The sequence below is a fragment of the Dendrobates tinctorius genome, unplaced genomic scaffold (assembly GCF_039654945.1).
Source record: "Dendrobates tinctorius isolate UK_male_01 unplaced genomic scaffold, ASM3965494v1 ptg000007l, whole genome shotgun sequence".
Classification (NCBI taxonomy): domain Eukaryota; kingdom Metazoa; phylum Chordata; class Amphibia; order Anura; family Dendrobatidae; genus Dendrobates; species Dendrobates tinctorius.
The window spans coordinates 37,974,271-38,001,041 of record NW_027361675.1 but is presented as its reverse complement, the minus strand read 5'-3'; the positions used below and the strand labels follow the sequence as shown (position 1 = coordinate 38,001,041).

Here is a 26,771-nt window from a genome sequence, read left to right as displayed (position 1 = left end):
TATGAGGTATTCACCCCGATCCTCCTGTGCCCAGCAGTTAGGAGCTCCTGCTTGACCAACAGGTGATTTCTTCCTCCGGTCTCTACTTCTGTACCACGAGCACACCTCCTCTGCGTCTGTCCATGGTAAGGACAGAAAATCACTGGTGGGTGGTGGAGCCTTTTAATCTATTGCGTCTTCCTGTCCCTATCAAGGATACGAAAGACTACCTTCTGATGGTGCGGTCATGAGAGACGTCCTGGCAATAAAGCTTTTACAGCCTTTGTCAATTTTGCTGTATTTTTTTTCTATATACCGAATATACTCGTGTATACACTATGTTCCAAATTATTATGCAAATTGTTTTTAAGTGTCATAGCATTTTTATTTATTTTTTTTTAATGAAACCCATTAATGGTATTGTGTCTCAGGGTTCTTTGGATCACTGAAATCAATCTCAGATACCTGTGATAATTAGTTTGCCATGTGAGCCCAATAAAAAGGAAAACTGGATGTTCCACACTATTTAGCAGGCAACAGTTTTCAAGTAACATGGGAAAGAAAAAGGATCTCTCTGCTGCCAAAAAGCATCAAATAGTGCAATGCCTCGGTCAAGGGATGAAAACATTAGATACTTCCCAAATACTTAAGCGTGATCACCGTACTGTTAAGATATTTGTGGCTGATTCTGTGCACAGACATCTTTGTGCTGATAAAGGCAGAATAAGGAAGGTTTCTGCCAGGCAAGTTCATCGGATTAAGAGAGCAGCTGCTAAAAAGCCATTACAAACCAGCAAACAGATATTTGAAGCTGCTGGTGCCTTTGGAGTCCCTCAAACCTCAAGGTGTAGGATCCTTCAAAGGCTTGATGTGGTGCATAAACCTACTATTCGGCCACCCCTAAATAGTGTTCACATGCAGAAACGGTTGCAGTGGGCCCAGACATACATGAAGACTAATTTTCAAACAGTCTTGTTTATTGATAAGGGTCGAGCAACCCTGGATGGAGTAGTGGATGGTTGGTGGATGGCCACCATGTCACAACAAGGCTGCGACGTCAGCAAGGAGGTGGAGGAGTCATGTTTTGGGCCAGAATCATGGGGAAACAGCTGGCAGGGCCCATTAAGGTTCCTGAAGGTGTGAAAATGACCTCTGCAAAGTATATAGAGTTTCTGACTGACAAATTTCTTCCATGGTATAAAAAGCAGAAACGTGCCTTCAGGAGCAAAATCATCTTCATGCATGACAATGCACCATCTCATGCTGCAAAGAATACCTCTGAGTCATTGGCTGCTATGGGCATAAAAAGGAGATAAACTCATGGTTTGGCCACCATCTTCCCCTGACCTCAACCCTATAGAGAACCTTTGGAGTATCATCAAGCAAAAGATCTATGAGGGTGGGAGGCAGTTCACATCAAAACAGCAACTCTGGGAGGCTATTCTGACTTCATGCAAAGAAATCCAAGCAGTAACTCTCCAAAAACTCCCAAGTTCAATGGATGCAAGAATTGTGAAGGTGATATCACAGAAGGGTTCCTATGTTAACATGTAACTTGGCCTGTTAGGATGTTTTGGAGTTAAATAGCTTTTTTGTTCAGTGAATGTGACCTCCTAATGCTGCAAATTCCACAAACGAGCATTTTCAGTTCTTTAAAACATATCAAATGTTTAGAAATTCTACTGTGCCTAATAATTTGGAACAGTGCATTTTTAGTTTTTATTCATTTTGGAGATTATACTGTTATCATTGGGAGGTTTCTTCAATAAAATTCGATGTATACTCTAACGGGTGATGACTTTTATTAGACTGACTGTCGTTTGCACCGGCCACTTAGGAAAATCAGAGAAAAATATAATTTCCATAATAATTTGGAACATAGTGTAAGCCGAGATTTTCAGCCCATTTTTGGGCTGAAAACACCCCCCTCGGCTTATACTTGAGTTAATTGCCCTAGAAAGTCGGTGGGGGAAGTGGAGTGGCAGAGCAGTGAGTCAGAGGCAGGAGCCGGCGGCTGTAGCAAAGCCTGTGCCGCTGCTTTAATAGCGCACAGTGCCAGCCGCAGGCTTTCAGCACAGATATCTACCTGTGCACCCGTCACTGCATTTCGTTCGTTTCGGGGCCAGCAGCTCTTCTGGCCGAGCTCATTAAGGTAATGAATATGCACGCCTCTCCACTTCCATAGGCATGGAGTGCATATTCATCACCATAATGAGCGGGGCCACGTGAGGAAGAGCTGCTGGCGCCGGAACGAGATCCAGCGAGGGCACGCAGGCAGGACAGAGACCGGGGGAGCCATGCATATCAGGAAAGGGACTGGGGGAGCCATGCATACAATGACAGGGACGGGGGAGCCATGCATACAATGACAGGGACGGGGGAGCCATGCATACCACGATAGGGACAATGCAAACCTGGCTTATACTCGAGTCCAGTTTTCTGTGGCAAAATTTGATGCCTTGGCTTATACTCGAGTATATACTGTATTCAAAACCCATATCAGTCAAATTACATGGCTTTAATCATTAATGTAGGTACAAATATGGTTTTACGACAGTAGTGGATAAAGGAGTATTCAATTGCAATCCTTTCCATACTGTTCTTATTTGGCAAGAAGAGGCATAATTTCTGTAAGTATAAAGGACTTTAACTTTAGAGCGTCTACCTACTTAATAGTCTATGTAGTTCAGTAGCCCTTGATGCCGCTTCATTCCAGTCATCAGCCGTGGGTCTTTGTACTCAAATCTCCGCCACTTTTTTTAAAATGTCAATGCCACTTTGGAAGATGTGAAAAAAAGATTCTGAAGTCTGGTAATGTAGATTGTCAGCTCCAGGTCAGTCGATGAGGGAGTTCATCATTGCTTGAGTGGCGGACAATTTCATACTCTTGAATTCTCATTATTCCTAAGCATGCAATTATAAAGCAGGCCAACGACACATCAGATAGGTTTTTATTCTGGTCAGTGCCTGTACTGCTGGGCATAAATTTAGCAGAACAGCAGCTCATTTAATTTTTTAAGTCCTTACTCCTTCTGAGAATATGTTGATTTTAATAGTGCTTGCTAGAGTACACCACCAATTTACATGTATAAAATACACATTACATGTGGGTATCAAGTGGTGATGGGTCTACCAATCCTCTTTGCATGATGAATTGTATTTTCGGTCAAGCTGTTATGGACCACACGCATGAATGGTAAGCTTTATAATGAAAGCATTAAAATATTTCTCCACACCATGCCAGTTTCTTGCCAGACTCACCGCCTCCATCTGTAGTGGAAAGGTACACAAATTTACATATTAAATATGGTGGACTTTAAACTGTGGGAGGAGGAAATAAGGCAGTTGTGCATTTCAGTAAAAACAAACTACCATATTCAAAAAACTATTTTGCACTTCCATTCTCGCTTCATATTTGCAGCAAATTCTTGCAGGACACATATATAGTGTTTACAAAAAGGAAATTACTTTTGTGCAAAGGAATCAGTAAGGGTAGTTCAGATAGGTTTACAAAATTTCTGCTTTCGATGAATATTAATATAATGTCAGCTTTATTAATAGGTTTTTTTTTTTAGCTGAATGATCACATGAAAAGTGTCCAAAAACGCCTTTAAAATGAAACCTGAAAAACTACAGTGACCAATATAAATTTGGTTTACGTTACCTGCCAAAAGGGTTTCCAGAGCAGGTTACTTCCACATGAGGAGGTGAGCAGGCTGATGACTTTGCATCTGTAAAGGCCTACCTGTATGTGTGCACAGGTCCTATTCTAATTCAATAAAAAAGGAACAAAGAATATCTACTGACTGTGCATGTGTTTCAACGTGTCCTGGCCAACACAATGTCATCAGCTCCACTTGCATCCCGATGCAGAATGACTGGCTAAATAGATGGCAGACATATGGTGATACTTACATCCTTAAGCATTTATCCTTCCCACCACTGGCTACTCTCTGTCCATCAGGGCTCCAGTCAACAGCATAGACCTAAAATAAGATATTATCATGATAAGCCCATTTTTTTACCAATTAAATTATTTATATGGCCACAAATGACCAACTAACAAAAAAAGATACCCAACAAATGTTAAATTCTTCTATACAATTCGTAGTGGAACATGCAAAAAAGCACATCAGTAATCCAATTAAAATGTAGTTCTTCTTTGTTATTTTGGATTTAGGAAATACTGTTAAAAAAATCAAATGCGTGCAATATATCAATGCATTTTTTTTCCCTTGGGTGGTCCTTTACGGCAGTGGTCCCCAACCTTTTTTGCACCAGGGACCGGTTTCAAGCAAGACCATTCTTCCATGGCCCGGCAGGGCGGGGATGGAGGTGTGGCAGGGGTGGGGCTTTGGTCATAAGGGGGCGGGGCTATGGACACGGTTGTAGTGTAGCAGTGCATACTTATAATTAAATAACATTTATAATGTGACTCAACTCACCATAGGTTTTGAATAAGTGCTCCATCACCCCCTTCTCCCCATCATTGCCTTCACCCCATCACTCCCTTCTCCCCATCATTGCCTTCACCCCATCACTCCCCTCTCCCCATCATTGCCTTCACCCCATCACTCCCCTCTCCCCATCATTGCCTTCACCCCATCACTGCTGTCTCCCCATCATTGCCTTCACCCCATCACTCCCCTCTCCCCATCATTGCCTTCACCCCATCACTCCCTTCTCCCCATCATTGCCTTCACCCCATCACTCTCTTCTCCCCATCATTGCCTTCACCCCATCACTGCTGTCTCCCCATCATTGCCTTCACCCCATCACTGCTGTCTCCCCATCATTGCCTTCACCCCATCACTCTCTTCTCCCCATCATTGCCTTCACCCCATCACTGCTGTCTCCCCATCATTGCCTTCACCCCATCACTGCTGTCTCCCCATCATTGCCTTCACCCCATCACTGCTGTCTCCCCATCATTGCCTTCACCCCATCACTGCCTTCTCCCCATCACTGCCTTCACCCCATCACTGCCTTCACCCCATCACTGCCTTCACCCCATCACTGCCTTCACCCCATCACTGCCTTCACCCCATCACTGCCTTCACCCCATCACTCCCCTCTCCCCATCACTGCCGTCTCTCCATCACTCCCCTCATGGCCTTCTCCTCATGTCCCCATCTCCTCCAGGGCCAGGCTACACAAACACAGACCAACGCACACACAACACACAACACACAACACACACAGACACCACCTCTCTCCTCTCACCTGCCCGCCGCCCGCGCTTCCTCGCTCTGACACAGCAGCCACGCTCTCCTCTCTGTGTCAGAGACAGGAAGCGCGGGCGGCGGGCAGGAAGCTGGACGGGTCCTTGCAGCTCCGCTCCTGCTATTCCCTCTTGCAGGCAGCGGAGCTGCTTGGATCGCTCCCTGCCGCCGCTAAGAACTGCTGCGCGCCGCCCCAGCCCCCGCTACTCCACTGACCGCCCCTGGCTCCCCTTGTGTCCGCGGACCGGCAAGGGCACTGCAGCGGCCCGGTGCTGGGCCGCAGACCGGCGGTTGGGGACCCCTGCTTTACGGTCACTCCAGAATCATAAAGGATATGCTATGTATGGAATATTTGGCTTCCTGATGGAAAGCAACATAAGCATGCAATCTAGAAAGTAACCTCGCCATTTGCACACAAGAAAGGTTCCACCTGAAGCCGTGGCCCCAAAGATTGACAAAGAGGGGGAATGAATTTTAAACAGCAAGAACAATTGAATGGGGTGTCCAGATTTTTTTTTTGATTCAAGCATTTTCTTGGAGCAGAGACACGGGAAAAGAGAATGGACCCACTAGAACACTTTTAAAATCCTATGGATTAGAAAAACTGCAAATTATAAAAGTACCAAAAAGGCCAACAGTAGTAGATTGGGCAGTGTAGTCTTGATGGAATCTCAGCACTGGAAGCAATGTATTTTAGAGATCAGACTGAAAGCAGAGGCAACAGTGTACACATTAAAAAATGTATTTATTAATCATGAGCCAACAAATTGCTATGGGATTTTGCATAACGCAAAATTGTAGCCTTCATTACTAGGGTCCTAATTAGATTTTTCCTCTTTAACTGCATTTACACTGAAAGATAATCATGAACGAGTGTTCTTAACGCTTGTGTCACAGTTGTTTTGAAGTGTAAACAGCCTGCAGATCACCTGACGAACGAGCAAAAGCAGAGTGCAAATAAATCATGGCTCCTGGCGGGTGCATCATTCTGTGTAAAAAGGATTCTCACTGCCGAGAACCATGGCAGTCTATCCGCACTGAGCAATCTATTACAGATCGGTCAATGTGCATTGTTTGCTTTTGTCCACCTGTGTAAACAGGCATATAACAGACGGCCAATCAGTAACGGTTCACCAATTGGCGGTCACATTGTGCTGCCAGTCCGTGTAAACCAGTGTTTCCCAAACTCCAGTCCTCAAGGCCCCCAACAGATCATATTTTCAGGATTTCCCTAGTTTGATAAGTTGGGGGACATGTGGACTGAAGTATGGGAAACACCAGTGTAAATGGACTCTTACTCTCTTTCACTTCACCCGCTTCCTATTAATCTACCAAATAGGTTAGAAAAAAAGATGGATTTGGATAATGGTACCCATACACTTTCAATAGCGGTTGGCTGAGTGCTTGCTTAAAAGGGACTGTAAGCACTGGATGACTGTTCAATTAACGTACAGGCGCTCGGTGCTTCATGGCAGGGCCAATCATTTAACTACACCATCCACCTGCTTGGTTTCCATCAATCTCCACCCTTCTCTGGCTCTATGAAACCAGAGGTATCAAAGAAGAGTAGGTGGGAGATTGAGCGAAAATAAGTATGCCCCGCCATGAAGCATCAAGTGGTGGGACTTAGTTTAATCAATTGTTCTTTACTGACAAAGTGCATTTAACTAGTATTCTTTCCCATACACATGCACGCTTGTTTCAACTGGGTGTTCATAATGTAAAGAAGGGAGTAAGTTTCTCCTGAGTACAAGTTTCAAGAGGCCACCATACACCTAAGATTGTTGTCTGGTCACAGTAAAATCAGCAAGTTTGGACGATACTGTAATGTGTATGGGAGTCTTAACATTTGAATGCAGGATTAGACTAAAGGGTTTGTTTCTATTGTCACACTTGGCGAAGCATCAGCGATCCTGACAACGACGCGACCTGTAGCGATCGCTGGTGCGTCGCTATGAGGTCACTGGTGAGATGTCAAACAGTCAGATCTCAACAGCAACAATACGACGGTCGTTGGGACCCTGTCTCTCAGACCTGTAGTATTGAGGTCGCTTGTCATTGTCCCTGTCTAAACAGCGATGCATGCTGGCCAGCGGGACACCAGTGATCAAAAAATGGCCCAGGACATTCGAGCACGATCAGCGACATCGCAGCAGGGGCCTGATCGCCGCTATGTGTCACACGTTGCGAAATCGCAGGCGAGATCGCTGTTGCGTCACAAAATCGGTGACGCAACAGCGTTCTCGCTAGCGATCTCGCTATGTGAGACGGGGGCTTTAGAGCAACCTTAGTACACAATTAAGCATGGAAGACGTGTACAAGACAGTAGGCAAGTTTGCTATTTTAGATACATTGCAATAAAAATGATAACGCGCAAATAAAAATACACACATTGTGTGTCTTACCTCATCTGCGTGCCCTGGTAGGTCCACAAACAACTTCATTGTCTTAGCATCCCAAACTTTAAGTGTGCTGTCACTGCTTCCGCTAACTAAAAGCCGACTATCTGCAGACCAAGCAATCTGATACACAGGAGAGACATGACCACGTAAGGAAGCCAAGTACCTGCATTACAAAAAAGACACATTGCATTTTGTAATATAAGTACCGTATATATAAGAAAATATAAACCTAAACCTTTTTGTTGGCCAATATTACTAGAATTTTTATTTTAATTATTTTCTTTGCAGAGTAACACTTATACTTCTCCACAATGTCCTGTAAACTACAAAAATAGAGGAAAATGCCTGTATTTTGCCAAGCTCATGACACACAATGGGTGAAAGTATTGGTGTAGTACCTGTGCAACTGACTCTTCTACGTGCTAAAATGACCAAATTCTCTGAATTACGATTGTACTGCTCATTTGGCTGACTAATTAGGATATGTTATGTCAGTAAATGCTGTGGGTTTGATGCTGCGTACATTCACAGCGTCAAACCCGCAGCGTCCAGATGTTACTGCATAGTAGATGGGATTTCAAGAAATCCCATGCCCACTATGTGTTCAGAGACGCCCACGGCATCCCTGTGTAAATGGCCATGCAGTGCATCTTTCCAGACCGCATCATGTTTATCATGTCTAGACGCTCAGTCTCCGCAGCATAAATTACCCATAGGATTTAATTAGATACGGTAAAACCGCATTATCTTTATAGGCACATGCATATTAAATGCGGGAAAAAAGCTTACTACGCATGTGAACTAATTTAAATAAAGGCGTACCTTGTGCCACAGCCGGAAGTTTGCGTCCACTGCAGTTATCGCGATGAGCTGAGCTGACCGCGAGAACTGCCATGCATGTGACTGCCAGGGACAGGGTTATCTCCGGTGACTTGCCAAGTTCTCACGGTCAGCTGATCGTGAGAACTGCAGTGCAGGTGACCACCGGGGATAGAGTTATCTCCGGTGGTCCTCTACAAGCTCCACTGTGTCTGGATGTCAGACTGGATGGTGTCATAATGCGACTGTTCAGCCAAAGGCATCCAGATGTAGCAGAGCTGGACTCGTCGTGGGACAGTATGCATTATCTTCTCGGCGGACAGGTAAAGATATTTTTGCTTTTTTATTTTATTTCTCTTACAGGAGAGCGAGGGCATAGGTGGAATAGGCAATGCAGTAAGTATAGTTTAATTAAGATCTATTAAAGGAGTCTGTGTCATTATTTCAATTAAAAGACTTTATTCTGGCTGTGTTTATTTACCATATAACTATAGGATTAGTAATGGATAGGTGTCTTATAGACGCTTGTCCATTACTAAGCCGTGGGCTTGATGTCACCCAACAATACAAAGTTGACATCAACCCCACAAATATTACGCCACCGCTACAGAGCAAGTGGGAAGAGCCGGGTAAAGTGGGACAATTGGCGCATCTTTGGATGCGCCAATTGTGCGCCGGCTGCTATTTTTAGGCTGGTGAGAGCCAAAATCCATGGGCCTCAACAACCTGAGAATACCAGGCTGCAGCTGTCTGCTTATTCCTTGGCTGGTTAACAAAAATAGTGGAGCCCCCACGCTATTTTTTTTTTTTTGGAGGGGATATCCCACTATTTTTGCTAACCATCCAAGGTAAGCAGACTGCTGCAGCCTGGTATTACCAGGCTGGATATTGGATCCTTACCAGCCCGAAATACCAGTCCCAGTAGTCTGCTTTACTCTGGCTGGTTAAGAAATATAGGGAGACCCCACATTTTTTTTTTTTTTTTTTTATTAAAAAAGAGGGGACCTCTCTCTGTGCTTTCCTCCACTTCCTGTGTCATGTACTTCCGGCTGTGTCACAAGATTCACCATTATGTTAGTACACATGCGTAGTAAGCTTCTTTCCCGCACTTAATACGCATGTGACTAGGAAGATAATGCGATTTTACCGCATTTAATGAAAGCGTATGGGTAATTTACACAGCGGAGACGGAGCGTCTCCACTACATAAATTGACATGCAGCGGTCTAGAAAGTCACACCGCATGTCCATATCTGCATATGAGCCTCTGGCATCGGTGCACACATAGTGGGCATGGGATTTCTTGAAATGTTGTAACAGCATCCAACCCGCAGCGTTTACTGATCGTGTAAACATACCCCAATATATCTGTAAACAGGACATCACTTTTTTTTTCCTTCCCAGAAGCCAACTTTCAATTACCGTATATACTCGTGTATAAGCCGACCCCCTCAATGTTGCCACAAAAAACTGGGAAAAGTTATTGACTCGCGTATAAGCCTAGGATGGAAAATGCAGCAGCTACTGGTAAATTTCAAAAATAAAAATAGATACCAATAAAAGTAAAATTAATTGAGACATCAGTAGGTTAAATGTTTTTGAATAGCCATATTGAATCAGGAGCCCCATATAATGCTCCATACAGTTCATGATGGCCCCATAAGATGCTCCATACAAAATACACCCATATAATGCTGTACAAAGGTTAATAATGGCCCCATAAGATGCTCCATAGAATAATATGCCCTGGCCCCATAAGACGTTCCATAGATTATGCACCATATGCTGCCCCATAAGATGCTCCATAGAATATGCCCCCATATGCTGCCCCCATAAGATGCTCCATTGAATATGCCCCATATGCTGCCCCATAAGATGCTCCATTGAATATGCCCCCATACGCTGCCCCCATAAGATCCTCCACTGAATATACCCCCATATGCTGCCCCATAAGATGCTCCATTGAATATGCCATCATAAGATGCTCCATTGAATATGCCTCCATAAGATGCTCCATTGAATATGCCCCTATATGCTGCCCCCATAAGATGCTCCATTGAATATGCACCCACATGCTGCCCCCATAAGATGCTCAATTGAATATGCACCCATACGCTGCCCCCATAAGATGCTCCATTGAATAAGCCCCCATATGATGCTCCATTGAATATGCCCCCATATGATGCTCCATTGAATATGCCCCCATATGATGCTCCATTGAATATGCCCCCATATGATGCTCCATTGAATATGCCCCCATAAGCTGCCCCATAGATTATGCCACCATATATTGCTGCTGCCGCTACTGCAGGTATTTATTAAAAAAAAAACAAAAAAAAAAAAACAAACACACAAAAACAAAAACATACTCACCTCTTGTCTCTGGGGGCCAGGTGATGGTGTGCTGAGCAGGCGGACTCCGACGCGCTATGGGGGACAGGTGTCGCCGCTGGCTCAGGACCTGAGATATTCACCTGTCCTGGTTCCAACGCTGCTCGCCGGTCTGCCCGCTGGGTCCCTGTCTGTGACTGTTCAGGCAGAGGGTGTGCACTGACTAAGTCGTCGCGCCCTCTGCTGCCTGAACGTCACTGACAGAGGGAGCGGCGAGCAGCGTTGGAACCGGGACAGCAGAATATAGCATATACTTAACTCCCCCTGGCGAGGTCTCTGCAGCCCCGTTCTCCCACAGTCTCCCTTCCTTCCTTCAGCGGTCACGTGGTACAGCTCATTAAAGTCATAAATATGTGCATATTCATGACTTTAATGATCGGTACCATGTGACCGCCGTAGGAAGGAAAGGAGACCGTGGAACAAGCAGGGGGGCTGCAGAGACGTGCCGGGGGGGGGGGGGGGGGGTGTCAGTATGATGTGACACCCCTGCTCCCCCACCTACCCCCTGGCTATATGACTCACGTATAAGTGCCAAAAAAAAAAAAAAACATGCAATGAAAAAAGGCATCAAAAACGTATGCGGAAAAAAGGCATTAAAAACGGTGTCTGCCAGTGACCTCAGATGAAGATTTCACCTATGTCAAATCCTGAGCCATTCCTGATCATGTGCAGATACTTTAAGTTTAAAGGAAATACCCAAAGACCCAGCAAGACACAGAATTCTGCCATTTGGTATTACACATACTGTAAACATGAAAAGAGAAGGAAGATCCGGCACTGGAGACTTAATAAAATCCACGATAAGTTTTATTCACATAATTTCATGATAAAACCATAAAGGGGAAAACAGACCCCCCACGCCTGACGCGTTTCGAACCTTACACCAGGTTCTTCCTCAGAGACATGAAACAAAACAGTTCACAAAATGATTATAAACATTCCTAATCAGCAGAGGGACTCCACACATGTGTATAGTCAAAGAGGCAGACAACTAAGCCCTCAAATCACTGGTGGAGTCACTCCCTTGCAAGAAGAAAGAAAGAAAAAAAAAAAAAAAAAAAAAAAAAAAAGGGGAAAAGACCAATACAACAATGGACAAGACATAGAATAAATAAAAACATGTGCAATACACACGTATAAATGCATAAATACATAGCAACTATCAAATGACAAACAAAAAAAAAAAAAAAACCCCAAAAAAAAAAAAACAGCAAAAATCTCAGCACTCAATAGAAATACATAAGATCATTTCTATAATTTAGACCTTGCGGATATCGTGCATCAAGCGCAAGTATCCAGAAGGCTTCCCGACAGTGTAGTAAATGTTCCCAGTCACCCCCTCTGGGGGGTTTCAATACCCGTTCTATTCCCTTAACTTTAAGACTGCATAAATTACCCTTGTGTATTTCAAGGAAATGTTTGGACAAGCCAGACACATTCCTACGACTGGACATAGACTCTGGATTAGAAGCGGTGATGTGCTCACTTAGTCTCCTCTTCAGGCTGCGTGTGGTACAGCCAATGTAATATAAACTGCACAATGTGCACTCTGCCATATACACTAAGTGTGTGGTGTTACAGTTCATATAGGTTTTAATTTTGTAGGTTTTGTGATTGGCTGTACCACACGCAGCCTGAAGAGGAGATTTTGTGAACTGTTTTGTTTCATGTCTCTGAGGAAGAACCTGGTGTAAGGTTCGAAACGCGTCAGGCGTGGAGGGTCTGTTTTCCCCTTTATGGTTTTATCATGAAATTATGTGAATAAAACTTATCGTGGATTTTATTAAGTCTCCAGTGCCGGATCTTCCTTCTCTTTTCATGTTTGCAACACATGGTGGTCAGCCATTTGATCCCTAGGCACGACCGGCTTACAGGACTATTTTGGTGAGCACAAATTTCCCTTTCCCCTTCCTAATTTTCTAATTACACATGCTGTACCTACTGATTCGCATGTTCAGATTTACGTGCATTGTATATTCTGGGTTTAACCAGTAATATTTAATGAAGATTTGCTGTAGCTGATGCAGCTGCGGATGAGATGATTTAAGCATAGGCAGCAATTTTAGAGAGTCTGAGAACTGTCTATTGTTGTCCCATCAAAGAAGATGCATACTAATATAAAATTTTTTATTTTCCATTTCTTCCCATGCACGCTATGCATTTTATACAGTATATACAAATCCCATAGTCATTGCTTTGATACTTAATTGGACAGTGTACAAAACGAAGGCAATCGTACCCAGAGAAAACGAAAAATTCAATTACACACATAGAAAGGATGTGCTCCTATGCCTTATATTATTTCTAACAGATAGTACCGTCTGGAAGAAAACAGCAATAAAAATACATTCCTGAATATTGAAATTGCAACATCAAAAAAGAATAGTAGTCCTTGCTATTGCCATTTTTCCAGTGTTTCAGGACCCGTTCTGAAACACAATAATGCCAGTCAGCATGTTACTTATGCCACAGTGAGCATAGCCTTTTGTATAGCCTAAACATGCTACCATTGCCTGCAGCGTCTCCAGACTTGTCTCTCATCAAGCACATCTAGGATGTCACTATTCTGTAATTGTAAAGAGACTTGCCAGCAGCAGACCTTAAAGCACCACACCAGCGTTTTTTTTTTTTTTTTATTTCAGCACTGGAGTAGTGCAACTAATCTAAGTTACCTGACCCTTGTATTATACTTACCTGCTGCCATTCTTCATCTGCAGTTCTGGTCCTGTGCCACCATCTTGTGACCACAACTGGAATTAAGAAGCAATGGTCACAAGCTCTCAATGCAAGTCTATGAGAGCCTCATTCTGGCTCTCATGCTTACACCGAGTAGTGACTTCCGGGTGGCCCAGCAAACACTGGAGTGATCCGGCAGGTCACAACCTGCAGAAGATGACTGAAGCAGTGCCGAGATCGGAAGGAAACAGTGGCTGGTAAATATAATCCTGGGTGCAGGAAACTTAGATTAATTGCACCACACCAGGCCTGCAATAAAAAAGAAAACAAAAAAAAAACTCTATAGTGGTGCTTTAACAATTTGGCTGCCTAAATGCATTCAGTGTTGCATACAACCATTACCGTATATACTCATGTATAAGCCAACGCGTGTATAAGCTGACCCCCCTAATTTTGCCACTAAAAACTTGGAAAACATATTGACTTGCGTATAAGCTTAGGGTGGGAAATGCAGCAGCTACTGGTAAGTTTCAAAAATAAAAATAGATACCAATAAAAGTAAAATTAATTGAGACATCAGTAGGATAAAATGTTTTTGAATATCCATATTGAATCAGGAGCCCAATATAATGCTCCATACAGTTCATGATGGGCCCCATAAGTTGCTCCATACAAAATACGCCCCATATAATGCTGCATAAATGTTAATAATGGCCCCATAAGATGCTCCATAGATTATGCCCCTATAAGATCTTCCATAGATTATGCCCCCATATGCTGCCGCTGCAAATACTCATCTCTCGTCGCTGGGGGCCAAGTCCTGAGCAGGTGGAGACACCAACGCGCTATAGGGGCCAGGTGCCGGTGTCACCGCTGGCTCAGGACCCGGCACCTGCGATACTCACCTGTCCCGAGTCCATCGCTGCTCGCCGCTGTCTTCCGGATCCTCTGCAGTGACTGTCAGCAGAGGGCATGCACTGACTAAGTCATCGTGCCCTCTGCTGTCTGAACGTCGCTGACAGAGGACCAGACAGACAGCGGCGAGCAGCGATGGACCCGGGACAGGTGAATATCGCATTTACTTACCCCCTCCTGGCGCTGTCTCTGCAGCCCCGCTTCTCCCACTGTCTCCCTTCAGCGGTCACGTGGTACCGCTCATTAACATCATGAATATGTGCATATTCATGACTTTAATGAGTCGTACCACGTGACTGCTGAAGGAATGAGCGTGAGACCGTGGGAGAAGCGGGGGGCTGCAGAGACGTGTCAGGGGGTGTAAGTATGATCCGACACCCCCACTCCCCCGCCAATCCCCTGGCGTATATGACTCGTGTATAAGCCGAGGGGGGCGGGGACTTTCAGCCCCAAAAATGGGCTGAAAATCCCGGCTTATAAGCGAGTATATACGGTAATAACCTCAATGATAGCAGTCAAGGAGTGTAAATAATTTCTGCATGCAGCGCTCATACGTGATACTGAATAATTTGAGAGATTTAAAAAATTTCTATCAGTCCTGTGATTTCCATAATTCCACGACTTTCCCTTCATGGTGTTGTAATTTAAAACAGGATTTTTAGTTACTCACCATAAAATATGTTTCTCGGAGCCTTCATTGGCGGACACAGGAAACCATGGGGACACAGGGTGTATGCTGCAGACACTATGCACAAAAAAGTTAGCTCCCCCTCCTCTCTCTGTCAAAGAGAAATGAGGAAAGGACCGAAGCTTACGTTTCAGAGGAGGCAGGTTTGGACTGAGGAAGGTGAGCGCTCGTCCCTCTGGTGGCCGCCTTAATAATTTGGTCCAACCTGGAGCCCAATAGACGGGAACCCGGGAAAGGCAAGTTGGTAACGGACTTTTTTGAAGATAAGACGGCTTGCCAAGTCTTAAGCCAAATAGTTAGTCAGATGGCCACTAAATTGAACGCCTGAGAAGCACATGAAGCAGCGTTCAGGGAAGCGGATAACATGTACTTTCCAGCATGAGAAATCTGGTCCGCGAGGTTGACCAACTCCTCCTGTCTGGCTCCAGAAAGAATGCCCTGACGGAGTTTAGACCATGCAGATATGGACTTTTACACCCAAGTGGTGACAAATACAGGGAACAATGTAGAAGCGAAGGACTCTATGATGCTGTCATTGGAGTCCTTGAGGGATGCTCCATTCTTAAGAGGGAGGAACGTGTTGGTGGATAGTCTGGAAACTGGAAGGTCCACAGCTGGAGAAGTGGTCCAGTTCCCAGTGAGCTCAATGGCGAAGGGATATAGGATGCCGTGGCGCTTCCCTCTTTGGAAGCGTCTGGACGGGTTATCCTGTTCCCTGGAAAGTACCTCTTCAAATTCTCTGTGCGAGGCTGAGAACTTGGGCGCTGGTCTCAACCGTCTAAATGAAACTGTCTGTTCTGCGGGTTCTCTAGCGGTATCCTTAATGTTAAAGGTCTGGTTGACTGCCACAATGAGGCTCTGAACCATGTCTCTCATTCTAGAGGCCTGGTCAGAATCCAGGTCCGTGTCATCCTCTTACAATACATCCGAAACCACCTTGCCTGACTCGGGAAGACGACCGGGAGGAAGCTGTGAGCTGGGAGAGGTCAGGGGGAAAGCAGGAGTGGGAGGAAGACCTAGAATGACATTTCTGCCTAGATTTCTTACGGCCCCTGTTGGTAGGTATAGCTAATGAGTACTGTGATCCGCTAGTAAAGGTGGAGGTAGGAAGGGGCAATCTGTGAAGAATGGACACCAGGGTCTGCGACACCTTGGTGAGGTCCATCACAGATTGCGACCGATGAGGCTGGAAAAAGGTACGGAGCTAACCGACGGAGCTCCGATGAGGGGGCGTTTCTACATTGGGTGGAAAAAAGCCCACCCGATGTTGCTGGGAAGAAGGGGGAGCTAGCCGTTGAGGCTAGGTTGTGCTGAAGCCGAGGACTAAAGTGGAAAACAATCACCGATGAAGCAGGGGAGGGCGGCGTGGAAGCCCCAAAGTTAACGGTACCGTATCCCTGCACCCCCGATCCCTGCTGTACTGCTCATGCCCAGTGCCTGCCCACATAGGAATCCTGGGGGACAGCTGCACCAGGGTTTGCTCTACTAGCAAACATACCAAAAGCAGACAACCTAGGAGATGAGAAATTAAATAAAATAAGGGAAAGCTAGATCTTCCTCTATCTTCATTCTTCTTTCTTCATCCTTACCCGAACCTTCTCAACACCTGAGCAACAAGAACCTGAGAGGGAGAGAAAGAGAGATGTACTTCTCCATAAAAAAACAACAATAGACGTCCGAGCTTCTTGGATTGAGGGACGTCCATGCCTCCTGAAACTGACAGGCTCTGGTGGGCGAGTGGGTAGGAGACGGGAGCCAGGACCAAAGTTAGGGGTCACCTAAACACTCTTCATGTGTTAGGGGTTGGGATCCTGCCAGATAGACGTATGAGGATACAGGGTGGCAGTACACGCCATACTCATAGTCTCTATGTGGGAGTAACAGTGTGACTGCTCACACTGTATCCTTCCAGAGGTAAAGGAGAAGATCCATCTAAAAAAAAACAAAAAAACAAAAAAAAAAACGCTGAAAACGGAGGTAGATAAGGGTCTAGTGAAAGACCCGTTGTCCACCTCCTACTGACACTAAGCTAAAACTGATTAACCTAGTGCCAGTCGGAGGGGTGTACACTGTGGAGGAGAAGCTAACTTTTTTTTTGTGCATAGTGTCAGCATCCTAGTGGCAGCAGCATACACCACATGGTTTCCTGTGTCCCCCAATGAAGCGATAGAGAAAATATATTTTTCAACTTCAAGATTTTCTTTTTTTTAATTAGTAGTCACCCAACAGGATGGCGCAATTTATCAGTATCACATTCATTATCCACCAGAATTTTTTCCAGGAAATACAGTTGACAATTCCTACTTTTCCTTTAGGTTAATAAACATTTCTTAAGAATTGCAATACAAACAAATGCAGATTGACAATTCCGCAAATTGTGGATGTGACTGCATACATATCTAGAATGCGTGCAAAGGCTAGATACCATAAGCTAGCAGTGTCCCATTCTTTAAAAGGACAAGCCTATTGTAGGCTGCAATTATTTTTTCCAATGTCACAAAGGAAGAAGAAAAAGACCGGGTTTTTCCAATGTATCCGCGCTGACCACACAAGGACAGAAATATTCTTCATAGCTTTATTGTGACGACACGTTTCATTGCAGATCTGCCACTTTAAGTCCTCAGGGCCAAAGAATTACAGTATCTGATTACAGCAGTGGTTTTATACAAAACCTTCATGACATCACAATTACATGCAAAAAGACATCACTTCCTGTGGAAATGCCCCCTCCAATGACAATGTCATACACCAGTCACAACTTTATATCAACATCTAACCTCTGATAAAACACATTAAACATCTAAAAAAAAAAAATCAATCTTTAATTTGAAAAAGAGTATGAAATTATTTTTGCCAGGCAGACCCATAATCGAGCATGTGCATTAGTAGTCTGTTGAGTACGAGAAGAGAAAACGGACAGAAAAACTTCTAAACGTACCCTTCGAGTTATTGAGTTCACTGTAACAATACCTCAATTACTGCCTAACATGACATTATTAGATCATAATTTAATGAGTCTGTCCTAAAATTAAAAAAATATGTATATTTTTCCAGTAGAGAAGCTCAGGCTGCATCTGGTAGTGTCATGAACCCAAGTTAATCTAATGGGACACAGCAGCAAAATCAGATACAATCCATGAACAGGAGTGGCACACTTCAGGGTAAAAAAAAAGATCACAAAAGATTAAGTCACTTACTTTCCAGTTCTACCATCCCATAGCTTAATAGATTTGTCAAAGGAGGCACTGGCAACGATTCTGGTGTCAGGGGAAAACAGAACTTCATTGATGAGAGCCTGGTGTCCGGTCATCCTCTGTAACGGCTTCTTATCTTCAGCTGGTGCCCAAAGGAATAATGTGAAGTCATCAGAGCCAGACACGAGCCTCTCAGGATCTTTTCCCTGATTGAGAACACAAATTGATGTTAAAAGTAATCCGTGCAAGAAAGTCTCTGGTGATTTACTATTCAACACTGCTTTATTAAAACTGAAAAAAAAAACAAACAAACAGTCATACAATAAAGAAAGACACCATACCAAAAGGTGCACAGTCAAATTTCTAGAACACATTATGGAACAACATTCACTCTGGTAATCATGAATCTTTATCATAGACCTGTAGTGTACATAGTGTACAGCATTTTGGTGAATTATCTTTGCTATCATAAGAGATACCGTATTTTTCGCTTTATAAGGCGCACTTTTGTTCCCCCAAATTTTGGGGTAAAGTGGGGGGTGCGTCTTATAAAGTGAATCTGTGTGCTGCTGTGCTATAGAGTGGGGGGGGGCGGCTCTGGCATGGAGTCAGGGTGCTGGGGTGGACCGGATGGGGGCTGCAGAGACAGCGGGAGGTCCTATGCTCCCGCTCATTAGGCTCATGTAATATTCACTGCACCCGCTGTCCATCACCTCGGTGCTGAAACAGCGCCGAGTTGGTAGAAAGGAACGGTGCATATTACATGTGCCTGCACTCACCCCCAGTCACTATAGTCACTTACCTACTGATGATCACTCCTGCTCTCAGCTCCCCCATGGCTTTCCTGTGTCCAGTCTGCTGTCATCCTCCTCCTGCAGGGCGAGCGGCAGCAGCAGCTCATTCAGGCAGCTCATCGCTTCAGGACTTTGCATGATGTGACCATAGGACCTGCGGTCACATGACTCCCAGTGTGCACTGCGAGTCACATGACCGCAGCTGAGCAGCTCCTATTGGTCACATCATGGAAGGTCCTGTAGCTACAATGAGCTGCTTGAATGAGCAGCAGCTGCGTGTGCCCTGCAGGAGGATGACAGCAGACTCAGCACAGACACAGGTAAGCCACAGGGGAGCTGGGAGCAGGAGCGATCATCAGTAGGTGAGTTAACTGTTTATTATTTTAGCACGTGCTTGCCAGCAGGGGGGAAATATATGAACAAGGGGCCATGTGTGCCAGCAGGGGGGAATATAGGGATGGGAGGGGGCAATATGTGCCAGCAGGGAGGAATATATGGAGGGGCGGACAATGTGTGCCAGCAGGGGGGACAATGTGTGCTAGCAGGGGGAAATATACGGAGAGGGGGACAATGTGTGCCAGCAGGGGGATTATAGGACCGGTGGGACAATGTGTGCCAGCAGGGGGGATTATAGGACCGGGGTGACTGTGTGCCAGCAGGGGGGAACATAGGGACGGGGGGGGGGGGGCTGTATGAATGCCAGCAGGGGAGAATATAGGGACAGGGGGACAATGTGTGCCAGCAGGAGAAATATAGGGACGGTGGGCCGTGTGCGTACCCACAGGGAGGCATATAGAGAGAGGGGGACCATGTGAGTGCCAGCAGGGAGGCATATAGTGACTGGGGGGGGGGGGGGTCATATCCAGGATAGGATGGGGGGCTATGTGCCAGGATGGGGGTTATATAGATACCAGGATGAGGGACATATATATGATTTGTAAGACGGACACTGGCATAAGACACACCTCCATTTAACATAAAAAAAACCTTTTTTTTCCTCTTTTTCTTCACCAAATTTGGGGTGCGTCTTACAAAGCGAAAAATACGGTACATGTTGTACTCTAATATTTACAAGGTAGGTCAAACCATTGCCACGTGTTCAGGATTTGATTCTATCCAACACTATGTTTTCTATAAAATCCTCAATTAAAAACTATTTCCACACCTAATGGCTGTATTCATCTTTACTCACCCGAACCTGGTTGTACCTCTGTAAAGCTTTCTCTTTCAACTGCTCCACTAAATGGTAACAAAAATAAAACAGGTATTGGCATTTAGATGTCATTGAAAAGTACAGAAAACAGTTTAAAAAGCACAAACACAATATTGTTAAATCCCTTCCTCACATTAGACATATTGGTATATCCAAAGCTGGGTCATAGTCTTCGATGCCGGCTGTGGAGCTGAGCCTACATCATCCCAGAAGATGATGGCTGCACTACACAGCTATCATCAGCCTCTATCAGCTGCAAGCAGAGTTCTGCCCATGGCCGTTAACCTCCTAAATGTCACTATCAACCTCTGACACTGGCACATACAGTATGTGGTACAGAATTCCCATACACCCACAAAACAAGTGCAGAATTGAGGTTATTGTGCATTTTCACTGCACTTGGAATGTTTCTTCACATTTTCCAGTACATTGGTAAAATGAATGGTTTCCTTCAAAACAACAACTAAACCTGCAAACGAAAAGCCTTCATATGATGACATTGATGGAAAAATAAAAAAGTGATGTCTCTTGGAAGAAGAGAAGGAAGAAATCAAAGCTGAAAAACGTAAAGCCACACTGTGGGAGAAAGTTAAACATGTGCCTACCAGTTTTCCAATAACGATTCTTTCACTCTATATGGGTTAATGCAGTAACCCAGTGATCTAATAATACTACTATGGCTATAATGCTGCTTATTATCAGAAGATACCATCAGCAGGGATTCATGAGCTAGCTCCATATAGCCACTCAGGTCTCCTCAAAGGGTACAGTAATTCCCATGACAAGTTATCACCTATCCGTAGGATGGGAGCTACCTTGCTGATCAGTTTAGTTCTGACAGCAGGGACCCGTACTGATACAGATAATGGGGCAAGGAAATGCTCTGTCTAAATAGAACAGTGCCCGCTACTCTGCTCCTTTCTACTGTCTTAAGGATAATGAATGGCACCGTGGAATCTTGAACAATTATAAAAAAGAAAAAACTAGGGATTAGTAGTATTTACATTATGTGCACACGTAGAGTATTTTCAGCAGATTCTTCTGCACCAAAAATCCGAGTGTTGGCAAGAAAATCACTGTGTAAATTAAGAAAAATTAAGCAGCATGTGCATGAGATTTCAGAAGTCTCATTCACTTTGCTGATATTGTAAAGTGAAGCGAATTGTATCCTTGAAAAACGCACTGAAAAACAGGGCAAAAAAATCTCTGTGTGAATTATTGGTGTTTTTACATTTCATATCTTGTTATTGTACATTCATAAAGAAAAAAGAAGAATCAACGCCTTCGAAATGTGGTGCTTGAGAAGGATGTTATCAATACCATAGATGGCACGAAAAAGAAACAGAACAATCTTTGAATAAATTAAGCCAGACATGTCACTTGAAGCAAGGATCACCAAGCTACAACTTGTCTACTTTGGACTTGTCATACAAAGATAGCAATCACTGGAGAGGAACATCATGGTTGGAAGAATAAAAAGGAACAAGGCGAAGAGAAAGACCAGCAACCTGATAGCTTGATACAAATCAAGATAACGGCGGCGAAGACTCTGGTGGACCTATCTAGGCTTGCACAAAATCAATCTTCCTACAGAACGTTCATCTATCAATTAGCCATGGCTCAAGATCAAGCGGAAAGCTGATAATAATATTGCACATTGTCAGTTTTGAAATTCTATGCGGGAAAAATCACTAGAATAAAAATGCCATACTCAAAGCATTCTGTATCTAGGAAAAAAATGTAATTGACTCTTAAATCACCTCAAACCAAAAATGCTTTGTAATTACGGTAGCTGGTTTAAATATTTCACTACAGTCTGGAAACAAATCCCGCTGCATGATTTTTGACCTCTAAAAATAAAATAAATATAAACATATATTACAAGATTAGTTTAAAAGTACATTTATAGCAAATGGCTAATGCACAGCTAATGTAAACTGACAATTAAAAGAGACGGAGATGCTAATGGTCATTATAAACAATAAGGATGATAATGAAACCAAATGCTTACAGGAGCCTTGCATGTCTTGAGGATTGATGGAGGCTTCAGCTGGATTGAAAGCCCCGGTGCGGAGAACATAGTCTGTGCTAAGTGCCATGGTGTTAACCCAGTGTCCATGACCTTGCAAAGTACGGCACAGAACACCCTAAAAGAGATTTATTAATTAGACTATGGCCAGTACATGTTTACTGTGATTTAATAGAAGAACAAAGTACGGTAGATTTCTTCACCAAAGGTATCAATTTAATCTGTGTTACATGTCTTTACTTTGCAATACAAAGTTGTACAGACAGGTTCTCTTTATGAGTGCAAGGTCGGGCTCACACATTTAAGATCCGATAAGGACAACTATGTCTGGACTGGCCATGGGAATCCTGACCTAAATGCAATAGCCTCATATATACGGTACCTAAAAGACTGTTGAGTTCTGGTCAGGTGACCAGAGGGTGGTCTGTACTCTGACAGTGAATGTCAGATGTGTGAAACTGGCATAAAAGAGACTTACGTATTGCTTTCCCATAATACAATGTAAGATTAAATGTGGTAATATCATATTTTAGAGGCCTTCAAGCAGGACAACAACCAACTGGTGTTTGAAATGAATGAAGGCAAAAACAACCCCCATGTGATGGAAGCCAATTTTTTCCTAATTCATGAACTGCATTCTACCCCACCCACAGCTTTTCCCTATATTAGTATGCATAGGAAAAAAAGATATCAAACAACTGTGGGTGATGGGGACTGGACACTTACATATAAGAGAGACTAACAGTGTGCTGCAACTAATAAAATGGAAGATTGGCCAAATTACTCCACATTTACACATAACCGGCACATACTGTAGCTAAAAGCAGAGATGACAGCATGAGGTAACAGATTTAAAGTGTTTTGTTTTTTGCTACTAAAATAAAGAAAATTAACATTTTGGCTTTTTTTTGTAAAATTAGTTTCTCAGAGCCTTCATGGGGGACACAGGAAACCATGCGTGTATGCTGCTGTCACTAGGCAATAAAAAGAGCTAGCTGCTCTTCAGTAGTATACACCCACCAACCGGAGCCCCCAGAAGGAGTAGCAAAACGACGCCCGTCTGGTGTGGGGGAAGCACAGCTCTGCCACACCACCCCTTGCCAAGCATAACCTGCCACACAACATTACATGGGCAATTTTAGCCATATACAGTGATACTGTGGCAAGGGTTGGTTTAAAAAGGAGCCCTTTTTCAGTCAGTTTTGGGTTACCCCTTGTGGGGAGTACAGGATATAATGCACATGCATGTCCATTTCACCTGCACTTGGTAAATCCTGTTTTTTTGAGTACTGCTGTTTTTACACCTCTTGTTTACTTAATACCGTAGCTCTATTACAATAATTTCTCACTGTTCAAGTTTACTTGCTACCTGAACTAACATTCACCTGGATCATTGTAATTTCATTAGTAGAGTTATACAGGGTGGACCATTTATATAGATACACCTAAATAAAAATGGGAATAATTAGTAATATCAACTTCCTGTTTGTGGCACATTAGCATATAGGAGGGGGGAAACTTTTCAAGATAGGTGGTGACCTTGCCGGCCATTTTGAAGTCGGCCATTTTGGATCCAACTTTATTTTTTTCAATGGGAAGAGGGTCATGTGACATCACACTTACTGAGAATTTCACAAGAAAAACAATGGTGTGCTTAGTTTATTGTAATTTTATTCTTTCATGAGTCATTTACAAGTTTATGACCACTTATAAAATGTGTTCAAAGTGCTGCTCATTGTGTTGGATTGTCAATGCAACCCTCTTCTCCCACTCTTGACACACTGATAGCACTGCATAAAAAATGCTAGCACAGGCTTCCAGTATCCGTTGTTTCAGATGCTGCACATCTCGTATCTTCACAGCATAGACAATTACCTTCAGATGACCCCAAAGATAAAAGTCTAAGGGGGTCAGATCGGGAGACCTTGGTGGCCATTCAACTGGCCCATGACGGCCAATCCACTTTCCAGGAAACTGCTCATGTAGGAATGCTCGGACCTGACACCCATAATTGATGGCGTGGTGTGGTGTGGTGTGGTGTGGTGTGGTGTATGGGGTACAAAGATAGTGGGGGCCATTCACCTCAGTGCCACTGGATATCTGAAATTGCTACATGATGATGTGTTGCCCCCTTTATGCACTGAAGATGGCACGTCCCTGAGTTTTTCCAGCAAGATGGTGCACCACCACATTATGGGTGTCAGGTCCGAGCATTCCTACAAGGAATCTGACCCCCTTAGACTAGCATTTCTTCTGCGGTGTTGCCATCAGTGTGTCAAGAGTGGGAGAAGAGGGTTGCATTGACAATCCAACACAATGGGCAGCACTTTGAGCACATTTTATAAGTGATTATTCTTTCTTGAGTTATTTACAAGTTTATAAAGTTACATTAAAACCAAGCACACCATTGTTTTTCTTACACAGAAAATCATGGGACGTACCAAAGCAGTCCCCAAGTGTGGGAAGACAAAAGAGCCAGTCAAATGTATGAACAGAGGTGAAAATCTAAGGTTGGAGACCGGTCACTGTAATATGCAAAACATTTCTGCCCTGGCCTGAAACCGGCAAGGAGGAAAAAAGCGAGCATTCTGCAGAACCTGGAAAAAGGTAGTACAGATAACTGAGAAACAGCTTAGAGAGCTGCAAATAGAGGCCCGATGATGAATGGTGCAGGAGTCCCCAGGCCCAGATGAAGCAGGAAGACAGTGATGGAACTCTGCAAATACGCTTCCAGAATTGTAAAGCGGATCCATGCTAGAAGACCATTATGATAACTCTCCAGTAAACTGTTAACGACAGATGGGGTGCTGCGACACACTCTGACCAGTTACAATATATCCAAGAGACCGAAAGAAGGACGAAAAGGAGGATAATTCAGTGAGAGAACGCTCTCACAATAAACTGCCAACCCAAGCGATACGGATCATACATTTAGATTCACTTAGGGGCTCTTTATAGACTAAAGTGCTGGTACATAATAGGAGCTACTGCTGACTGTAGCGCTACCTAGTTTATGGAGAGGGAATTTCAAATCGTTATGACCAATGTAGTCACACCTAGTTTAGTCACATTTGAAAATGGTGATTTGAAATTCCCCCTCTGTAAAATAGGTGGAGCTACAGTAGGCAGTTTATTGGAAAGGACAGGCTGATTACGATAGACAAATGAGGCGGGCAGACCTGTGTCATTAGTCAGCAATGTGAATATCTCCTTTATGTGTACTAAAATCCAATGAATGTAGGGATAGTGCAATAAAATAGACTTAAAAAGATAAACAAAGCCAACGGCGCTAAGCGCGAACCCACTTGGTACAAAGCTGCAAATAAATAGACAAAGACCACTCAACTTGTCCAAAAACGTATATTGATAAAACATATGTTGTGGAGGGGGTTTGCATACCATCATGGGTCTCGAGATGGAGGGGGCTACCAAATTGCCCAAATTATGTGCCCTCCTATACACAAACCTAGGATGTGCTGGCAATGCCGCACCAATGATCTTATTCCTCAAAATTCCCCAATATTTATTCACGATTATTTTAAGAATCTGACTATTAGAATTATACTGGGTCACTATGGGGATTTCTTCCATAATGGGACTTTCTTTATTTTTTATTTTATGTTTAAGAAATTGTTCATGTGGTATATTTCCAATTTGTTCCGTGGTTTCAAACAGGGATTGGATATCATACCCTTTTTGACAATTTTTTAATTAGGGCATCGGACTCAATATTGTAATCTTGTGTACGTGAACAATTTCTATGGGCTCGTATAAACTGGCTTTTTGGAATATTAAGGAGCCAGCTAGGAGGATGACAACTTTCTAAAGAGATATAGTTGTTTGAATCAGTAGGTTTGTGAAATAATTGTGTCTGAATGGTATTATCTTGAATGAAGATTTTCAAATTTAAAAAATTGATTTCTATAGGGCTAGTGGTCGCAGTAAATTTTAAAAAATAATTTATATTTAATTCATTAATAAAATCCATTAAAAGAGTTGGGCCTCCAGACCAGATAAAAACAATATCGTCTATGAAGCGGCGCCATCTCGAGACCCATGATGGTATGCAAACCCCCTCCATAACATCAGCTAAATGGCTTTTTTCCCCTGTAGAAAATGTGCTCCTTGCAAGAAGCTTGGCAGCAAAAAACTTACAATCATGAATAAACCTACAGAAATTTTAATAAATGATTTCATCACGTGTGATACAAAGGGGGTAATATACAGCATTACTTGCCCCTGTGGCAAATTATACATAGGACGAACAATACGTCCGTTAAGCGTTCGGATTGGTGAACATCTGCGCAATATATGCAAGAAATTTACAGGCCATCCCCTTTCTAACCATTATCTCATACATCATGGGGGTTGTATAAAGAACACTAAAGTTACTGGCTTTCAAGTGGTTAAAAAGTGTTGGAGGAATGGCAATTTTATCCATCAGATGTCC

General features: G+C 43.6%; 1 protein-coding gene across 3 annotated transcripts in view; it reads right to left on the bottom strand.

Moving 5' to 3' along the window:
• Positions 1-2,478: 2,478 nt before the first annotated feature.
• The window catches only part of NLE1 (notchless homolog 1), a 71,118-nt gene continuing 46,825 nt past the window's right edge, over positions 2,479-26,771 (bottom strand). For all 3 annotated transcript variants that reach the window (XM_073573443.1, XM_073573452.1, XM_073573461.1), the window contains exons 8-13: positions 22,304-22,439; positions 20,272-20,318; positions 18,289-18,491; positions 7,607-7,766; positions 3,895-3,965; positions 2,479-3,249 (exon numbers count right to left, since the gene is read on the bottom strand). In XM_073573443.1, the coding sequence (XP_073429544.1) occupies positions 3,237-3,249; positions 3,895-3,965; positions 7,607-7,766; positions 18,289-18,491; positions 20,272-20,318; positions 22,304-22,439 (630 nt within the window). In that variant the 3' untranslated portion in view covers positions 2,479-3,236. The remainder of the gene's footprint in view (positions 3,250-3,894; positions 3,966-7,606; positions 7,767-18,288; positions 18,492-20,271; positions 20,319-22,303; positions 22,440-26,771) is intronic.